Source organism: Anabrus simplex, chromosome 14 (genome assembly GCF_040414725.1).
Source record: "Anabrus simplex isolate iqAnaSimp1 chromosome 14, ASM4041472v1, whole genome shotgun sequence".
NCBI classification, from domain to species: Eukaryota; Metazoa; Arthropoda; class Insecta; order Orthoptera; family Tettigoniidae; genus Anabrus; species Anabrus simplex.
In genome coordinates this window covers 98,022,123-98,041,749 of record NC_090278.1, presented here as the reverse complement: position 1 = coordinate 98,041,749, position 19,627 = coordinate 98,022,123, and the positions used below count along the sequence as shown (strand labels likewise).

The 19,627-nt window shown below is 38.0% G+C and overlaps 1 protein-coding gene across 10 annotated transcripts in view; it reads left to right on the top strand.

Annotated features, from left to right (window-relative positions):
- msn (serine/threonine-protein kinase msn) overlaps nt 1–19,627 on the top strand; it is a 225,024-nt gene that overhangs the window by 160,823 nt on the left and 44,574 nt on the right. For 7 of the 10 annotated variants that reach the window (XM_067158047.2, XM_067158039.2, XM_067158042.2 and 4 more), the window contains 2 exons: nt 6,716–6,938; nt 10,486–10,706. In XM_067158047.2, the coding sequence (XP_067014148.1) occupies nt 6,716–6,938; nt 10,486–10,706 (444 nt within the window). The remainder of the gene's footprint in view (nt 1–6,715; nt 6,939–10,485; nt 10,707–19,627) is intronic. The other 3 variants (XM_067158046.2, XM_067158043.2, XM_067158040.2) reach the window with 2 other exon arrangements.

Sequence of the window (19,627 nt, the reverse complement as noted above, 5' to 3'; positions counted from 1 at the left end):
TGATCAGACATTATTCAGTGTTTTACAAGGAAATCTAGAGACCTATGGCCTCAGCTACGTCTTGTAATATTTTGTAACGTTATTTGTTTACATCGCACTAACTACTGTTGGTGGTTTTCGGAGACGCGGAGGTGCCAGACTTTATTTTCCCGCAGGAGTTCTTTTACGTGCCAGTAAATCTACCGACATGAGGCTGACGTATTTGAGCACCTTCAGATACCACTGGACTGAGCCAGGAACAAACCTGCCAAGTTGTGGTCAGAAGGCAGCGCCTCAACTGTCTAAGCCACTCAATGTTTCAGTCTGGTGATGTTTAGGTCATCTGCAAAAGCAAGACCTTTGATGTCCCCCCAGAGACATTGCGGTAGAGATAAGAGCAAGTCCGGCCAGTTGTGCGTGTGTGTGTCCCCCTGGTTGATGACTCGCTGAGTGTGTGGTACTGAACTTCTGTTGGAAGTTGTTCGCCCATGACCTCATTTCCCTTCTACGATCAGATGTGTTGACCATATTTGTCATTTCAGGAGAACTGACCAAACTGGGCTGTTTTTCTGTCCTTTGCAACGCTTATGACTTTACGTGGTTTTCAGCACAGTGGAGTACTTTTCGTCGGTGATGTCTTCAACTTTCTGCAGTACATTCACACTTCTGCAGTCGGTTCATTGATGAAGCCTTGCCTGTCTTATCTTTCATCATCACAAAGCAGCATTGGTACATCACAACTCGCTAGTGATCACAAATGCACACAGAATGTTCTCATTTCAGAAACACTCTCCTTGTAATCCGATTCATGTTCTGATTTCTACATTCATTGCCCCACTGGAATTCTGTAATGTACATTAAACTGTTGACATTGCTTATACCCGCAAATACCCGTCTGTTTCATCTCTGCTCAAATATTGTTCCGACTTCAACTTCCTCAACCCCTCTTGAACTACGTATAACTTGTGGAGCAGACAGTTGTCATGATATGTTCTAGAATATTCTGTTCTGCTTAGACAACAGATCAGGCTCATACTCTGCTTTAGCTACCCAGACATGTTCTCTGTTGCTCAAAGTCTGCTAAGGAAGAAAGAACAAAGAAAACACCTTTCCTTTCACAGTGGTTCCAAGCCTGTTATTTTTCTGTATTGTTACTGTGTCAAGCATCTATTCTTGGCTGCTGATCGTCATTGAACTGTGTAGCTTTTGTGTGAATATCAAACTAAGAAATACATGAGGACTTCAAATTTTATGTTGAGAAGTGTACCTGGTTACTGCATGTCAAGAAGTTAGCCTACATAACTTCTCCAACTTTGAAGACCTTTTTCTGCTGCACTAATTTCTGTATATAGGCACATTTCTTGTGGGTGGTGGAGGTTTGTGTTTAATTCCTCATTTTTCTGTTTGTTTTTCATTACGTTATGTTAGAAAGGAATATACAGTTGTATTTTGTAGATATAGAGAAGGCATATGACAGAATACAGGGTGAAAAGGTGTTAGCTGTACTAAGGGCTTATGGGATTAGGGATAGTCGGAGGCAAGATTTTTCACTGATGTTTTGTGAAAAATGTTTGTTCTAAAAACTGAGAAATTTAGTGTTTTTGGTGTTGTTAAGTGAATGACATATTTGTGTATATTAAGTGTAACCTGCATTGGTAAGTGGCATATTTGGTCGATTTTTCAAGTTTACTCTAGTAAGTTAATAACAAACAGAAAATAAAGAAAATCAATACATTTGCAATTTTAACTAAATATAGGAATAATGACAAAATGCACATACTACTTCACTCATTTGAAAGCTACCATGTTTAATGTTTCTGTCACACATCATTTAAAGAACGATCTTCCAGCATCAACATCAGATGAAAGGATCCAAATTGATTTTAATACTGCTGCAGAAAACACTGGATATACAGATATAACTAAGCACAGTAACTGTGTTGCTGGATTATCTTGCTGATCCTTCAACTTCTTCTGAATAAAGTTCAGCCTCATTCAGTTCCTTCATTCCTTCTGGTATATTGTATCTCTTGTCGTTCATTATGTTTCAGGAGTTGAAAAAGGAAACCAGGTCCTACCCATAAGGATTTTGCTGGAACTTTGGCAAGATATTCTTGTACTGTTTTTCTAAACAGTGATACTTGTTCCCCATGTTTCAGTGGTGACAGAGTTGTATGTATGGTTTTCAGTTCTTTAGAATAAACTCTAGCTTCTTGAGCAAGTCACTTTGGCAAGAAGCTGATGAATTGTGGGATAGGAAGAGCCTTCTAAGAGATATATCACCTCCATAATTCTGGTACAGCAACTGGAGATGAATATTGCTTGTACTTCAACAGTCGTTTTACTTCCTCAGCCATATTTTTCAAGAACTTCACTCCTTAATTCTCTTCTCCTAATTCTTCAAAGAACGGTGCGATATCCTGAAGATATTCTTTGACATACAAAGCAGATTTAAAATAAGTCTTCCATTATGTTACAATTGTAATTGGAAACAACTTCGTCTAAATTATCCCCATACTTCCTTCTAAGAATCGATAAATTAATGTGTCTTGTTTTCCTGTATTTAAGAAGCTTACTTTCACTTTCGATACAAGATTGTTCAGCTCATCTAAATCACTTTGGAGGAAAGAACCAATGTTATTTACTTTATGGGCCCAACATTGAATATGTACAAGAACTTCATTAACCAAACCCTGTAGTATGTTGGCATATTTGCCTTGTCTAGCACCACAGAAACCATAGGGATTATTGTAGGTTCAGCAGGCGGTTTTAGGATAGAACACTCCTTGTGTTTGTTCTTTCATCAGTGAACTCAGCACTGTACTAATTTTTCACTGGCTCTTCTAGTTCATCTTCCTTCTTATTCTTAAGTAACATGATGTACTTTTTGTAGTTAAGCAGCCGAAGGAAGGTCACAGCAGCCATTAACTTATTAATCCACTTGTAAAGTTCTGGGTTATCCAGTATTTCTACAGGTATATCTGCTACAAGGAATGATTCTATTGGTTCTGCAATAAAATCTCCGTTATCAGTTTCTGCCTTCTTCAATGCACTGTGTGGTTCAGACAAAATTTGTTGTCTTTTCTGTGAGATAGATTGGGCTCCTTTGTTCTCCAACTTTGTGCTTTTTGCTTTCCACATGTTTTGTAAATGTGTGTGTCCGTACTCATCAGGGCAGATGCAGAACTTGCCCAAACATATATTCATTTTACTTTCATTTACATAAAATCGTTCATCTTCAAATTCAAGTGCTCGAGTTTTGACACTAATGCTTGTTCTGCTGTATCACAGTCAAGGTATTCAGTACTCAACTCCTTGTGCACCACTCGCTCGATTGTAATTTAATGGAAACTTACCTCACTGCTAACAGTGAAAGTGACCGTAATGTATTTTTGAATATGAAAAATACTTTGCTTAACTTGCACTTGTACAGTGTAGAAATAGGAGGACTGCAGTAATGATTCGTGTTGGTATACGTATAATGCTGGTGACGACAGCTGTACAGGTTGAACTTTCTTGTTAACCTAGCGAAAGTAAAGGGAAAAGCTGATGAACAGATTGCCTAAAACCCTTTGATCACACAAAAATAGCAAGAAAGGATAAATTAATGTGGATTTTCAGTAATATATTAATCTACTGTGATACACAGTACAGTAATTTCGCGAATCAGAACTTTTCCATTCAACGTTTGTATGAAATGAGGGTGAGGGTTGCTCTGACGTTTCTAAGACAGTGCAGTATAAACAGATGTGAACTCTTAAAGTATTTCTCACATACGTAGATCAGATTCTGTGTTAATGCGATGGAAATATCCGAAAATTACCTCTAATATCTTGAAAACCCAGGAAAGTGTAACCATAATAATAAAACGTTCCTTTCAAAATTAACCACATTCCAAGAATGGAATAACTGTAATAATAATGTTAAAACCTCAACTCTGTAAATAGTATCACGATAATTAAAATGTCAGAATAAAAAATAGAACCCTGAGAATAGTACCATCGAATTAATAAAATATTGCAATAAAATGAAACAAATTATACACTCACATTAACTAATACAAAGGGAATACTTTACACTTCTCATAAATATTGATGTCTTCCAAAGAGGAAAGTAGTTTCTCACACGGGAAATTCCCTCATCATAACCATCATCATTTCCCCTTATCCTGCTCCTGCCAGGTCAGGGTATTTATGGCACTTCTCCATCTTCCTCTTTCCTTCCACCATTCCTCTTCCACGATGTTGTCCCAGTCTAAATTTCGTCTTCTTATGCCGCTCTTCACTGATTCAGTCCACCTTGTTCTAGGTCCTCCTCTTGCTCTCTTGCCCTCGCACTTTGCCTCCAGCATCTGTCTTGTAATTCTATTCTATTCTTCTCCATCCTCTTTACGTACCCAAACCACCTTAGTTTATTCTTTTCAACTCTCTCACTTAGCTTTCCTATCCCAACTTCCTTCCTGACATCTTCATTTCTCACTCTGTCTTTCCTTGTCTTTTCTGTCATACTTCTTAGGAATTTCATCTCGCTGGCTTGAATTCTACGCTCTTGCCTGCTCGTCAAAGTCCAAGTCTCAGCTGCATAAGTCAGTATGGGTACACAGTACATTTTGTACATTATCTCTTTACTTTTCTTTGGTACTTTGTTCCAAACAAGGTTTCTTACACTTCATCCTCCTGCTAATCTGCATGTCCACCCTAGCATTTTGCATTAGTTCACTTCCAAGGTATTTAAAGCTGTCCACAATTTCCAGACTCTGACTTCCTATTTTCAGTGCCCTTTCCTTGCCTTTCTCCTCTCGACATCACCATAGTCTTGCTTTTCTCTGCACTGATTTTCATGCCACACTTCTCAATTTTTTCGTTCAGTATATCTAGTTGTTGTTGCACTTCTTCTTTCCCCAGATCACATCATCTGCAAATAGCAGTATCTTCATCTTTTTATCTCCATAGGCTTCCTTTGTTTCCTTTACAATTTCGTCCATGACCATAGTAAACAAAAGAGGTGACAGCACACTCCCCTGTCTTAGTACAGTCTTATTCCTAAACCATTCTGTCTTTCCAACTGTGGTCAGTACTCTGCTAACACAGTTGTTGAACATTGTTTGCACCATTTCTGACATTTCTCTTCCGAGTTTCTTTGTAACCATGGTTTCCCAAACCTTCTCTCTGGGGACACTATCATATGCCTTTTCTATATCTATAAAAGTCATGACCAGATCCTTTCCATATTCTTTTTTTTTTCATCAGCTGTCTAATATAATAACTAAATATGTTGCCTTATCGCACCCTTCTGAAATGCATCTAGTGCTGTCTTGGTGCAGTGTGTTGGTCTACATTTTTCAGGAGTACGGATCACTTTAGAAGGTGTATTAAGATCTACTGGACACTTTTCTTTTGTTAAAATTTTCAGTCATCTTGCAGGAAGAAGTGGCCCACTGTTATTACGCTCATTCTCAAAATGTTAATGTAGCCGATGTATAAATCCACGGCTTTGGCTGGTATAACTGATTTGTTAAAATCGTTTCCAATGATCCCACTGGCCATACAAATACAAAAGGAAAAAAGAAGCTAGAAGGCAACTGATGCCACGTGTTTCTCTTCAAATCTTAAATCTGGTGCACAAGTGACATTCTGCCACTAGCGGAAGTAGTTTAGTTAGATCTTGCCATAAAATAACTTAATTAAAACAATAACATCAAATCAATAAAGGGTGTTGGTTTTGAGCGATTTAATATTAAAATCATACGGCACAGTGTAATTCATATTAGTGTTTTCGAGGTTATATCTATAGTTTCAATTCACCACAGGTTGGCAATACTGTTCTCTCCTCGCTCTTTTCTTTACATTACAATCTGTCAGAGCCAGTGGCTCGATTATATTTATCCATCTTAAATGTAAATTGCTCCTGAGGAAATGATCTTGATCTAGGGACAAGTTATTAAAGGCAGGAAAAGCGTTATGTTGACAATGAGATTTGATGGTGGAATGATTTCTTGGTTAATTAGTTATTGAAAGGTACAAAATGTTTAGTGGCCTCGGTCTTAGTGGCAGACTGTTTTGAGTATGATATGAAAATAAGCATTACAAGACTAGAGTGACAGTAGGTAAGAATCTAGGAGTGTTGAATGTCACATCAGAAATACAACTTGGTTGATGGTAGTAGTGTGAGGTTGCAGTTGCGATTATTGGTATTCGGCAAGAATCTGATGAAACTATCTCTAAATCAACCTCTCTCTTTTTTTTTTTTTTTTTTTTCGAAGTGACCACTGTACAGGAAACAAGTGTGAACAGAATAACTGAATTCAGAATTCAAGAAGATTCGAAGTGCATTCTTCAAGTTTGAAGAGTACTTTGAGTACTTACACAAGACGTGTGATCATGAAGAGTGTTTAACATTAAACTCTTTACTTCTATTGCACCGAATATCAACAACACAGGCTTGCTTCATAAATTTTATCTGTAATAATTCATGTCTTGCCTTAACTTTAGTGATTTTGACTGCTGATGGTCCCTAGGAAGACCAAAACAAGTTTCATCAAATAAATGTACTTTTTATTCAGGTTACAATAAATAGTTTGATAGGGGCAAACCTTTCAGCTTTTGTTTTATATGTATTATTTTGTTGTACTTCTTGATCTTTGGTAACTAATGGCTTCATGTACAACTTTACATAGAGATAGTAAAGCCTTCCCTGTCGGTATGCGCACTGATGCTATTACTCTCTCTGTCCACAGTACCGCCAGGCTGTGTCTAAATCCCCCCCACATCTACTTCAACAGAAACAGCGGTCGTTTCTGACGTTCGGCTTTGGTGCCGGCGGTTCGGGCCCGACACGGCGAGAGTCTCACGTCAACGTGAACGTGACTCCGACGTCGCACGATGTCGGTTCGGACACGCCTGAGATCCGCAAGTACAAGAAGCGCTTCAATTCAGAGATCCTCTGCGCTGCTCTCTGGGGTAAGTGAGTGTTTTAAAATTAAATCCTCTATTGTACCCACTCCTTTGTTACATGGCCTGCCAGTCAGTTCTTGTTCTACATCAGACATTAGAGATTTACCTCTTTGCCTGAGGTCCGAAGTGAACTTTAACATATCATGACAAGAAGATCATAACCAAAAATTTTGATCTTATATTTAATTTAATGTTATAATTATTCCTGCAACATTGTCATATGTTTTAGTTATCACATAATCTGTTTAATTTTTATTTGGCTGAGGATGGCCACTAAGTGGTTGAAACTAGTCTCAAGACTTATATAATATAATTTACTTCATATATTTTATTTTTATTTTATGTCAATTTATTCTTATAATTGCTCTTCAATACGGAACAAAAATGAAATTCATAGCTTACAAATATAATCCATGACGCCTTGTCAGGGCTCTAACTCAGTCGGAGTTACTGTGGTTTACAGGGGTGAAAAAGGTACGGGCATGAATGGGTGGAAATACGAAAATTGAAAGATTTATTTAAAACTTTAAAATTTACAGTTTTATTTCCTTCCCCCCCTTATTTTCTTTCTCTTTCCAGATGTTAACATTTAACAAAACAATTCGCTAAGCGAGTAACAAAATCTCAGCTACAACAACGATCTCGAGATGTCGATATCATCGTGATTTCTTCGCTCCAGCAAGCCGGGTACAGTTGTGTACGAGCCTCCTCCAGTTTGTCCTATCCATCCACAGATGAATTCATAGAACAATTAAACAACATTAATTAACATTACGAGCTTGCCAATGTGCTCCATTCAATAATATTTCTTACAGGAGCACCTTGGCTCCACAAGATTATTTGGGAGACTCCTCTCCGTACATTATAACATTCAAGCTTTACATTAGTAAGATCGTCTTTGCTCTATAAATTTACACTTAGGAATCTATTTTCGAAAGTTCACAATCTCCAGGCCTATCAAAGGCACAACCTACATTTAACAAAATCAAACGGTATTCACTGTCTTAAAAATGCTCAACAATCTGATACCTTTAACACAAAATTAAACAGGGGTAACCAGTAACCATTCTACAGGGCTTTTGGGGGGGGGGGTTAAATAACTGGCCCAAAAACCAAAATGGAAAGGAGGCAAACTCCTAGAAATTTACAATTGAATGCATAAAACCCTATTTGGGCTTATGGCCCGACGTTACAGAGGCTAAGGAGGTGACTAGATGGAGATTACAAGATAGAAAATGTTACAAAGTCGTAGTTGCCTCAAAATCAAGTTGAGAAGGTACCTCACTCTCTATTCCCTGTTTTTCAGATAAGTTCGTTCGACTAGTCTGAAATTACATTTAGAGCTTGAAATTTTCATTTTTTTAAAATGAAGTTCCATTACTAAAGATCTGAAACCTTCCTCTTGAGGTAGCTTTGAAAGATTATAAGATTTGAATCAGGCTCTGCCATTACCTTGAGCTGGTGGATCTCCCGCCCCTTTATAAACACGCTAGACTGAAGCGATCACTAAGACAAGTTGGTCCCAAAATGTGCCAGCTTTTATAGCCGAAAAAGTTCCAGAAAACTATGGGCTAAGTCTCCGACACGCCCCCAATTCTTATTGGATAATCAAATACCAGAAAATTTTGATTGGTAGAAAAATAAATGTACAAACATTTTCATTCGCCAACGCCTTGAGTTGGCGGGAAGAGATAGAAGTGTTGATGACTTTTGAAAATAAAAAAACAAACACTAAATATTCCAGTTTAGGAAACCTTTCCTTACGAAATTACTCTTGAATTTTAATAGTTCATCTTCACACCAGAGGGCATAACATAAGTTTATAGTAGCGAAACCTATTGAGAAATGTCCAAACTTCTTACACTAGTTGCCATTGATGCTTTCACAGCCCGTCCTTATAGACATGATACTGTATAGGCTTTTGGGCTTATGCCGTGTCAAGAAAATAAGGTTAAATTCTTTACGTTTCGCAGAGAACTGTGCTCTGCGTCATCAGAAGAAAATCCTTACTGTCCATAAGAAAGGCTTCGTAAACAATGACTTTTTGAAATTTAGACGTTATAATAGAAATGGAACGTTCATTCGCCACCAGTTGGTTCCCCGGACGTGGCACAGCACTGGTGTTCGAAGCAGAAGCTGCCCGAACCATAAGAATCAGTGTAAGACGGTCACATAACATATGACATTGACACAAGCGTTGAATGAAACATCTGGCGATGAGGAACGTACAAATTTGGAAAACACCGAGACGAAATAATAATAGTGAAGGGACAGGGAAGGGAACTACCTACGTAAATCCTTAATGGCTGGCAACTAGGTGTTACTTAATTGATAGCCTGTGTCTTGCACTAGTTGTTGCGAGTTTTATATTTTAAATGGCATTCTCCAAGGCACTTAATTTAAATGCACGGGGCGGGTGTACCTCCGGTACAATTCAAAACCAAGATGTCAGGATTGATGGGATAAATCCTAAACTGTGCCATTACAAAACTAATACAGGGTCTTTATTGTGCATATCAAACCCTTGCTCATTGTCCGTCTCCATGGCTAAATGGTTAGCGTGCTGGCCTTTGGTCACAGGGGTCCCCGGTTCGATTCCTGGCAGGGTTGGGAATTTTAACCATATTTGGTTAATTTCGCTGGCACGGGGGCTGGGTTATGTGTGGTTTTCATCATCATTTCATCCTCATCACGACGTTCAGGTCGCCTACGGGCGTCAGATAAAAAGACCTGCATCTGGCGAGCCTCGGACAGTCCCGGCACTAAAAGCCATACACCATACCATATCACCTTGCTCATTTGTAAAGGAGCTACTGCAGTCGAGAACAAGTGGAAGGCTTAATACTTCTGATTTCATTTTATTTTTGCGTGTCATTAAAAAGAGCAAATTTTACTTTTACCCCAAGCTCAGATGAAATTAGCTCCCTGCTGTAGATTTATTGTCAACAAAAGCTGTGAAGACTGCCAATTAGTTGCATTGAGTTTCTGCAATTTATTGAATATTAAAATATTTGGCCTATGCCAAAATGACTGCTCCCATCCAAATGACCTATGAACAATTCACATGACCACGTTCCTCGGCCCTATTGCCGAGTGACTCGGGCGGTAATGCTCGGGCTTAAAGAGGCAGAGTTGGCTTAGTTTGGTGATATTGGAAGTTGTTCAAATACTTTGGTCGCATGTCAGTAGATTTACCTGTAGGTCAACATCGGTATCACCAAAATTGGTAAAACGTAGTTAGTTGAATGTAAATTAAAATCAAACAATGATGCTGTAATTATTATTATTTTTTGTGATCTTGTCCACTTACTCTCATATCAGACCACTTCTCATTGTGTTCTAATACTCAGGCGCAAATGAAGATCCTTTGACTGGCAATGAATCCGCTTAGCTTGTTGAATATTAGTTGTAAGAAATATCCGTTGCAAGTTAAAGCAAATAGTAGTTTGGAACTTGGTGCAGTCTTCTGGGTAACAAAAGATGAGTCAGGGATAGAACTTTGGCCTGGTTATACTTAATTTATTGTACTGGTATAATTTTTGTGATTTTGTAGGAGTGAACCTGCTGATAGGCACAGAGAATGGTTTGATGCTGTTGGACCGCAGTGGGCAGGGCAAGGTGTACCAGCTGATCTCGCGGCGCCGCTTCCAACAGATGGAGGTGTTGGAGGGACAGAACATCCTGGTGACCATCTCAGGCAAGAAGAACCGTGTGCGGGTCTATTACCTGTCGTGGCTCAAGTCCAAGATCCTGCGCACCGACGGGGTGAGTGATGTAGGTGACTGCTTCCTCTATCTATTCTATGTTTGTGTGTGTGTGTCTGTAGTACAGATGTTCCAAACAATAAGGAATGTCATGTCGGTGTTTTCCGGGCTTTTATGCAGTCGTTTCTCAGTGGAGAGCTTTTCTGCTACCGAAGTCCGTCAGAACCATCGCATGCCCCTGGACCATGGCCTACAAGCCCGGAAAACACTGACATGATTTGTAGCGCCGGCCGTAACAGCCTCAATTGCTATATAAATAAGGAATGTTGCCAACAATAACCGAGCTCGTGAGAAATTGAAATTGATCTCCCTCTTGAAATAAATGTTGCTGGGCTGAGTGTTGTCTGCCAACTGTGCTACCATGCTGTTGTTTAGATCTACCATTTTCACAGTTGTAATGATTGATTTATTTCTGTGTTAATTATTGGTATTCTTTGAGGTGTCCGCCGAACGTGTTGTCTGCGCACAGTAGAGAAAGTACAAGTGTTAATTCTCTATATGACTAACAGTTTCTTATCTTAACATACTGTGAGATCCCTTGAAATTCCCTTCATTTGTTATTTTATTTTTCCTAGTAGTTAAACGTTGCATTGACACATTGAAGGTTTTAGGCAACACAAGTTTGGGGACGGGATAGAGTTGGGAAGGTAGCGCCTATGAAAGACATTGAAGGTTTTAGACAAAACTCTCGTGTATTAGACGTCTACAGTACTAGTCATTGATGGTTAGTTATAGTCAGTCTGTGTTATGGTTTTAAGGACTTGGAACATTGTCAGCCATCATAAATTTTCTTCTGTTTTAACCAACTTTCCTCCAAATGCTACATGTAATGCTTCCTTTTTTCATAATTCTTCCAGTGATCCTTCCTTCATGTTTTGATTCTCATGTCCAGGCTATGACCACATTGTTTTGCAGCTTATGAAGACAATAACAACCATCAGCATTGAGTTTGTTACCATGATTACTAAAAAATATTTCCACGTCAGTGATGCTTGCCATTTACAAACTTCAAAATAAAAATTTTAATTTGAATATTTTGTGTAATGTTTAACTATTTGAGGTATAAAGGACTGGAAATTTAATTTTCTGTAATATTGTTAATCTCACCCGGGGAACTGGAGTGGGGCACATGATGATGATGATGAATATTGTTAGATGCACATTTTGGATAAAATTAATATTTCTGTTACTATTCTTCAACACGATAAAACGCATGCACCATTGAAGCCTGGATATTATATTTTGCACAGTTTTTCTAATGTACAGTTTTACAACACAGCTAATAGTAACGAAGAAATTTTATATTTCCTGTTAAGGTCCCCTTAATATTGCTACACCAAAGTATAATAATCAAATAATACACCAACAAGAAAAAAGCATAACTCTTGCATTTTTCTGGAGAATGTAAATTTAATGTACTAACAGAGTGCGAACTGTTACGGATTGTCTGTAATTATTTCGGATTTCATCTCATGATTACGGAATTACGGAAATTATTATGGAAAAGCTGACACTATTACAAAAAATAATTTACTACGGAAAAAAAGAAAAGGAGGGGAAATGTTCAATCCTTTCGAGTCTTTCTACTAAATTGTCCTTGTTTCAATGCTTGTGAGTTGGCAACGATACTTATTCGATCGTGACTTCCTTTTCCTACCCATAAGCGTTGTAAAATTCATTGTGAATGAAGGAGCTCAGGCACTGCACTTCTCCACTATAAATCCTTCAGTCAGGTGTACCTGACAGTTGATAGAAAGATTGAGAAAGAACTGAGGCCTACATTAAGCACATCTGCACTGGAATCGCTTATGGTTCAGAAGACGAAAATATCACAGCGGGAAGGATGCTTCAAGAAAAACTACACTGAAAAGCAGTTGCTGCATGCGAAACAAGCTTCAAGGAATGTTTTATCACAGAACTAACAGGTTGTGTGCAAATGTTATTGTGTAATATGATATACTTTTGAATATTTTGCTAGAGGGAAGGGCACAAGGGATGTCATTATTGAGAAGGAGGGAGCATGCTTTGGACTTGACTCGTAATATTTCTCGGGGGCGGAGGGCTATTACTGATAATCCGCTTCAAAGGTTGGCACCTCTGTACTAAAATGGTATGTGGAATGCAAAATTACTTTATTTCCTTTTTTATTTAGAGTCAACTCTGGTTGACGTCCCTCTGTAGCACGTTTCGCTAGTTATTACACCATTATCCCTTTCAGACCCAAGACTAAGGAGAGAGGTTTTTTTTTTTTTTTCGTTGTTAAATACCTTAATTGATCTCAAAATCTTAAAAAAGCTGTTGCAGCAAAAAATCTTATTCCATTGTTTTTTATGACCCACACATTTGTGTGGGTTGGGTCTGTACTCAGTCGTTTTAGTGGAGAACTAGTGAAGTTTGTAAAGTTCACTTTATATTTATTATTAATGTTAATATAGCCATGAAATATTTTTTTCTAGAAGGAGATTGAAGGTAGATATAATATACACGTTCTATCACATCAAATTATTTATTTTTCTAATGTACATAATACAAGCAGTGATAAATAGTCCCAAATGTTGAAGAAAATAATAAATAATAAGTGTGAAAAATGCTTACGCTTACTACATCATTTCTTGTGGATTCCCTGAAACCCTTATTTTTACTCGTTAGACATAGGTAAATATTACAGTTGGTACATCGCACTCTGGTTCAGCCAAAGCAGCTGGTCATGCGGCACATGCGTGCCGTCGACAGTTCATGAACAGCTGGCCAGTTCTCAAAACCGTCGAGCCTTCTGTCCACACATGGGAGTGGTGGACACATCTTATGTGGTGGATCTCCTTGTTCTTCCTCCTCTTTAAAGGGCACTAAGTCAGTTGATTATTTCAGCTAAGGCTAATCGAAATTTCATAAGATCAAAATGTCTTTCTTCGTAATTACATTGCATGCAGCATCTCTCCTGTACTCCATCCACTCATTAACCGCTGCCGGATCAATAAGTTGAATGGCAGTATTCAGTGTCCACTTCTGTGTTTTAAAGAACATTCGGTACTCTTCCATCAGCTGATCGCAGATATTGACACTGCCTATCTTTTCATTATTTTTTTGGCTGCGTTTGGAATTGGTACTTTAATGTACTCTTTTCCTTTTCGTCCCATCTCTCTACTTCATGAAGTGGGGCTTTTCTATGCAAATTTGAGGCCATGGTTTCCACTTTCGAGTCCTTCCATCGAATTGAACGCATTCCATCATCTGATCGACATACCTCCTCAACTTCACCTCTCACAATCTTTTGGTCACGTTTAAATGTTAAATTTTTCACTCTGTTCGTCATAACAGTGCCAGTTCCATAGATTTCTTTCTCACTTAGGGCATCAAGTAGGGGTATAGTTGTGAAATATCTGTCTGAACCTTTACATTGAGTTCTTGATAGATGAAAAACAATATATTTCTAAAATGTAAAGGTTATGTTAAAAGAAAACTACGGTGTATGTTAAATAATTGCTGTAAACATAGCAGTTAATAATTACACTGTAATCTGTATTCATACTTTAAGAAAATAATACCGTATATTCCTTTTCGTCGGCCATTTATTAGTTGAGGAATAAGAATAAGGTTAGCACACTTCAGTCCCAGCCCACACAAATGTCTGGGCAAAATTTTTTGAAGCTCTGCAGTAAAATAAATTATAATTGCCGTATCTGTGCATTAAAAATACTAATATGATATTACCGTGGAACCTCGATTCTCCGTTTTTCGAGGGACCCTGAAAATGCAACATACAACACGGGAAAATGGAAAATCTGGGAATTAATAAAAACCATCAACAATTTGACTAAACATCACAAAAATGAAATGTGTATAATTATAATCTTACAAAAACTCCTAAACCAAACCGAACTAAAACCCCAATGGGACTTTGCCTGCCAAGCAACCGAGGTGACGCATGGTCAGTGTGACAAATCCTCTTGGCCGATATTTCTGGCTCTCTAGATCGGGGTCACCATCTCACCATTAGATAGCTCCTCAATTAAAGGTACTGTAATCACGTAGGCTGAGTGGACTTGGAACCAGCCCTTATATCCAGGTAAAATTGCCTGACCTGGTTGGAATCGAACCCGGGCCCTCTGTATGAGAGGCAGGCATGTTAGGCTGGAAAACCTCATTAACTACCGGTATAAGAGTTCAAAATCTCTATACTTTATATTCAGTTTTACAGGGTAATCTTCGTCAGTTTCCCGTGAAAAAACTTATTTCACTTCAGCAACTTTGATTAGCCAAACTCTTCGAAAAATCCAATAACGCCAAGGCAAACGACAATCGACCACAAGTAGTTTTTAATTCTCTCATCTAATAAAATAAAGCACATTTAGATACAAAAGCGCCCCAACATGATGGCGAAATCTTTTTTTTTTTTTTTTCTCATTGTAATTTGGTATCCGGTATACTGTTCGTAGTCAGTTTCTGGAAATCGTGTACCGCGTAAATGAGACCTACATCGACTTTTAAAGGTTATGTTGAACTCGAAAACATGGTTTCGAATGTAAGTATCGATTCTCAAAAGTTCTCGAATGCATTATATTCCATTCTGCCCGTCGTTAATCCAGTCAAATTGGGAAGATAAAAAAAACTGTACACAAGATGCATCTCTCAAGATCAATCTTTTAAGAAGTCATTCCTCAAGATTTTATGTTGGATCAAGCTTTTTAACTACCATCAATTCAACGTCTTCTTACGAGATTACAGCACAGCAAGAATATAAGAGACTGTCATGTTACAAATAAACTTCAATTAAATTTACTTCTTCATAAAAAGTGTTTATATTTCTACATACACCGTTTTGACTGTGAATAACGTCTTATATTTGTTTTGTGTGTTTATAATTATTTATGATTTAGACTGATGATGAGACTTCAAATGTGTTGAAACCGGTCCCAAAGTTAACATGTTGTAACTTAATATTGGTACAACTTAATAACAGTGCATTGAAAATGTGGAGCCTCTATACTTTCTTTTCAGTATTGTGATTCTCAGTTCAATACAGAACATTTATGAAGTTTTTAACTTTAAGATAAATTTCAAGGTGTAGGGTGTGCACAAACTTGTAATAGGTAAAGCAATCAGTTGTCTTCAACAGATACGTACATCAGCTGTTCGAAATACCAATATAAATGGTCCATTATTGGACATTATAAATTTTCCAGCTAACTCATTCGTGGTTGCCAGCATTTCGCCCCTATGTGCTAAGTTGGGCTCATCAGTTGGTACCTAGCACACCTACCAAGACGCATGGCTAGTACATACCGTGGAAGCTACTGCGTAGGCTACTTGGAGCCACCGGCAGTCCCAATGCACTCGAGACTCTCTCGTTACCAAAAATTGATGCCTGCTTGGCCATCAGATTATATGGAAGTTGATTCCCATAGGGAATCTGAAATAGTTGTCTTGAATGAGTACAAGATTTAGCATGATTCAATGACATAGCCTAAAGCAACAGGTGATCACGCAGTTGTTACAATGAAAACACATGTTGAAATTTATCAAAGAAGACTCGGAACACGGTACACGCAATGTGATGATACAGCCTTAAAATATTCACTCGGTTAGCAGAAGGCTTACCTCAGGCAAAACTTTTAAACATAAATTGACTACAGACTAAAATAAAATGTCATGGACACTGACTTACTATTACCTCTAACGTTCAGGTTGAAAATAGCACATCACAGACAGAATACCAAACACGTTCAAACGGAGATAATAGGCGACTCCCTCAGGATGTGAATATTGAGCGCGAAAACAAATAAACAGGGATTAGGAATGCACATACTAATTACATCTTTTAACCCTTTGAACCCCAAGAGTAAAAATAATTTTAATACAATTTGTATTTGTGCTGTTCCATACTATTAGGTCACATTCAAATGCATTTTTGCCATTTTCAAAAAAATTCCCTCCTAGACTTGGATTTTTGAACATGTTGCTTCAGAGCTACATTGGGGCTCAGTGGTAATTCGAAGACAAAATAAACTGAAATTTTAAATATTCTACTCTACTTTATTAAGACATTACACAGTACTAGAAACATTACAATACTGTATCATAATTAAGATTAAAGTGTACAAGAAACATTAAAATATAAAAAGAACATGTTTTAGAACACTGGATGATGGGAGAAACGTCACATTACTTTAACAACTTTCCTTTACAAGAACTATCATTCCAGAAACAAATACAGTACACAAGAAAGGCCTACTTCGTATGGAACAGAGTGAAGCAATTTTTTGCTGGCTGTTAGGTCATCAGCCCAGAGGCTGGTTGGATCCTCAAACAGCACCACTAAATGCTATGCAGCTATACGAAAACCACAAAAAACAATGACAGCACCAAAATGAGGCATACTTGGCAAGACGAGGTGTGAGGCAGTTTGCCATTGCTGCAGTTAGGCACAAGTTTACATTAAATTTTGCACATACTACTTGAGTGAATCCACCTGGACAAAATTTGCGTCTACCTTTACCAGAGTATCCCGGCCAGTGTTCATACCCGTGTACCGAATGTCATCATCTGGGCGGACTGCAAATGTTCGCCTTTTAGTGGGTTCTTTGAGTGCTTCACTGGAGCGACGTTTTGTACCTTTCCCTTTTCCTGATCTCGTAAGCGCACTTGCAATATTTGCCTGGAATTTTGCCAGCGAATATTGACATTTTTTATGTCGTTGAACCCGATGTCTACGGTACAACAACCTTCCATTCACAAAGGCAACACTAATACACCAGTATATAATTCTAGTGTACCACTTCACTGATCTCAAATCAATTCTGTACAATTCCTGAAGCATTCCAGCCTAATCTACCCCTCCAATGAAGAAGTTATACTCTTTTGTAACACTGGGGCAATCTATTTCCATGGTTACCTTTTGTGATGCATTCCACCTCTTACATTCCCCTACTGGATCAATTGCAGCATTAGCTGATATAAAATTCATTTTTCTCTTATACGATCTGGTAAGTGCCACATTACTGTTCTTTTCCACACGCCAGTCGTAGCTGACTCTTCCAGAGCGTTTCAGTTCAGCTTCAGACATCAGGGGACACTTGCCCATCCTGTCATTACGTAGTGTGCCCACACAGAATAATCCCCCTTTCTTTCAGTGCTATGGCAAGTTGAAGAGAAGAAACCAGTTATCGAAGTAAACTTTGAAGTTCTTGTGTTCAGGAAGCTCATTTGTGAGAGCCACAACTATGCTCGAAGAAATACGGCTGTTTCATCTTCCGAGTCCTCAAACTCTGACAATTCATCTATTTCAGAATTAATTCCATCTGATAACTGAAGAACGTCCTTTTCGTTCCTTATTTGTGTCGGTTTCATGTTGGGTATTGGCATAAAACAAGTATAGAATGGAATTACAATCCGGTTGGTAAAAGTTAGGTTAGAATGATTTGTTTATACTTAACTCCAATGTAGCTTGAGAGCAACACCATTTTCTAATCAGATATATTCACAAGCTATGATATTTATTTCAGTTTATTGCGGTACATAATCTTACAACAGTACATTAAGTTGAGAAATACACTAATATAAAAAGTTAACTCACAATTAATTGTTCTGAAAAGTGATTTTGTAACACTGGCGTAATTAGATCACAGCCAGCTGGTTCACTTCACATACTAAACGCACACACTGCCACCTAGATCAGTGCTGTAAGTGGCATTTGTAGTCATTTTATGAAAACACATACCTGTAGCTTTATGGCAACAATGGGATTGAAGGGACCACTCTAAATAAAAACTGGTGAGGTGTCCTTGAAATACACGTTGCTTAGGAGCAACACTGGTAGCGATAGGGTTAAAAGGAAAATAACATTAACTAAATTACCCCTTTCGAAGCTTCAGTTCACAAAAACACGCTCTGCTACCATGTTGCGGTACAGGGTGCTGTAAATAATACAATTATAAAAGAAAAACACTTGGAACATTAAATACAAATGAGAAACATTAAAATCATATCATGAAATCAAAATAAACACGGTAAAATACACGAAAACTAACAGCAGGATGTGGAAAGAACTCTACAAGGTTGTGGCCAAAACCTCGAACAAAGAATAATTTAATTAATATCCACTTTTCGTATATACTTATTTATTATAAACACATATAAAAGGTAAATACCGTAGTGAACACTACCGTTACCATCAAAAAACAGACGAAGTTGTAGTTAAAAGGAAACAGTGAACTCTGCCGTTGACATAAAATACGAACTAGAAAGCGAAACCCTCAAGTAATTAAGTTGCAGTTTTACAATCTCATCAGAACTAAATTTTCACGTGAAATACTTTTAATGTGAAGCGACCACCTTCACCAAAATACAGGTCGAAAGAAAATAAATAGGAAACAGAACTACTGAGGCCAAGCTTAATGAAAAATTAATGTATGTTACCAAAAAGGTTATAGAAGGCTTGTTTCGTGGCAACATGAAGACGGATGTATGATTTCTTTACACCATCATAAATGAAAATTGATTATTGGTAGAAAAATCAACGGGTAAACACCTGTCGCAAATTAAAAATAAAAGTGAAATAAAAGAAAATTAGGTTACTTAAGGAAATTTAAGATTTGCGTACCCGAAGAGAAGTCAGCGCTCCCGGAGAACCCATCGGCTCTACATGATGCCAAAGAGAGAAATCCACCCACCCTGCGATGCGCTTCCCAAAGGTAGCTCGTGCCGGATTGTGCAACCGGAAATGCCACAGCAACATTAATGACCAAGGGGCGCATGGGAGATACCTTCCGATTAATTGGACGCTTGTTAGGAAACATCTTGAATCTTGTACAAGTCCCAGAAAAGTTGACACGTGCGGTACAGGGTATACAGCAAACTTTGTCAATAAAATTTTATACAATTTTAAATGATAAAAAATTTACTTGAATTAGGTCAAAAATATCTCTTGCAGCT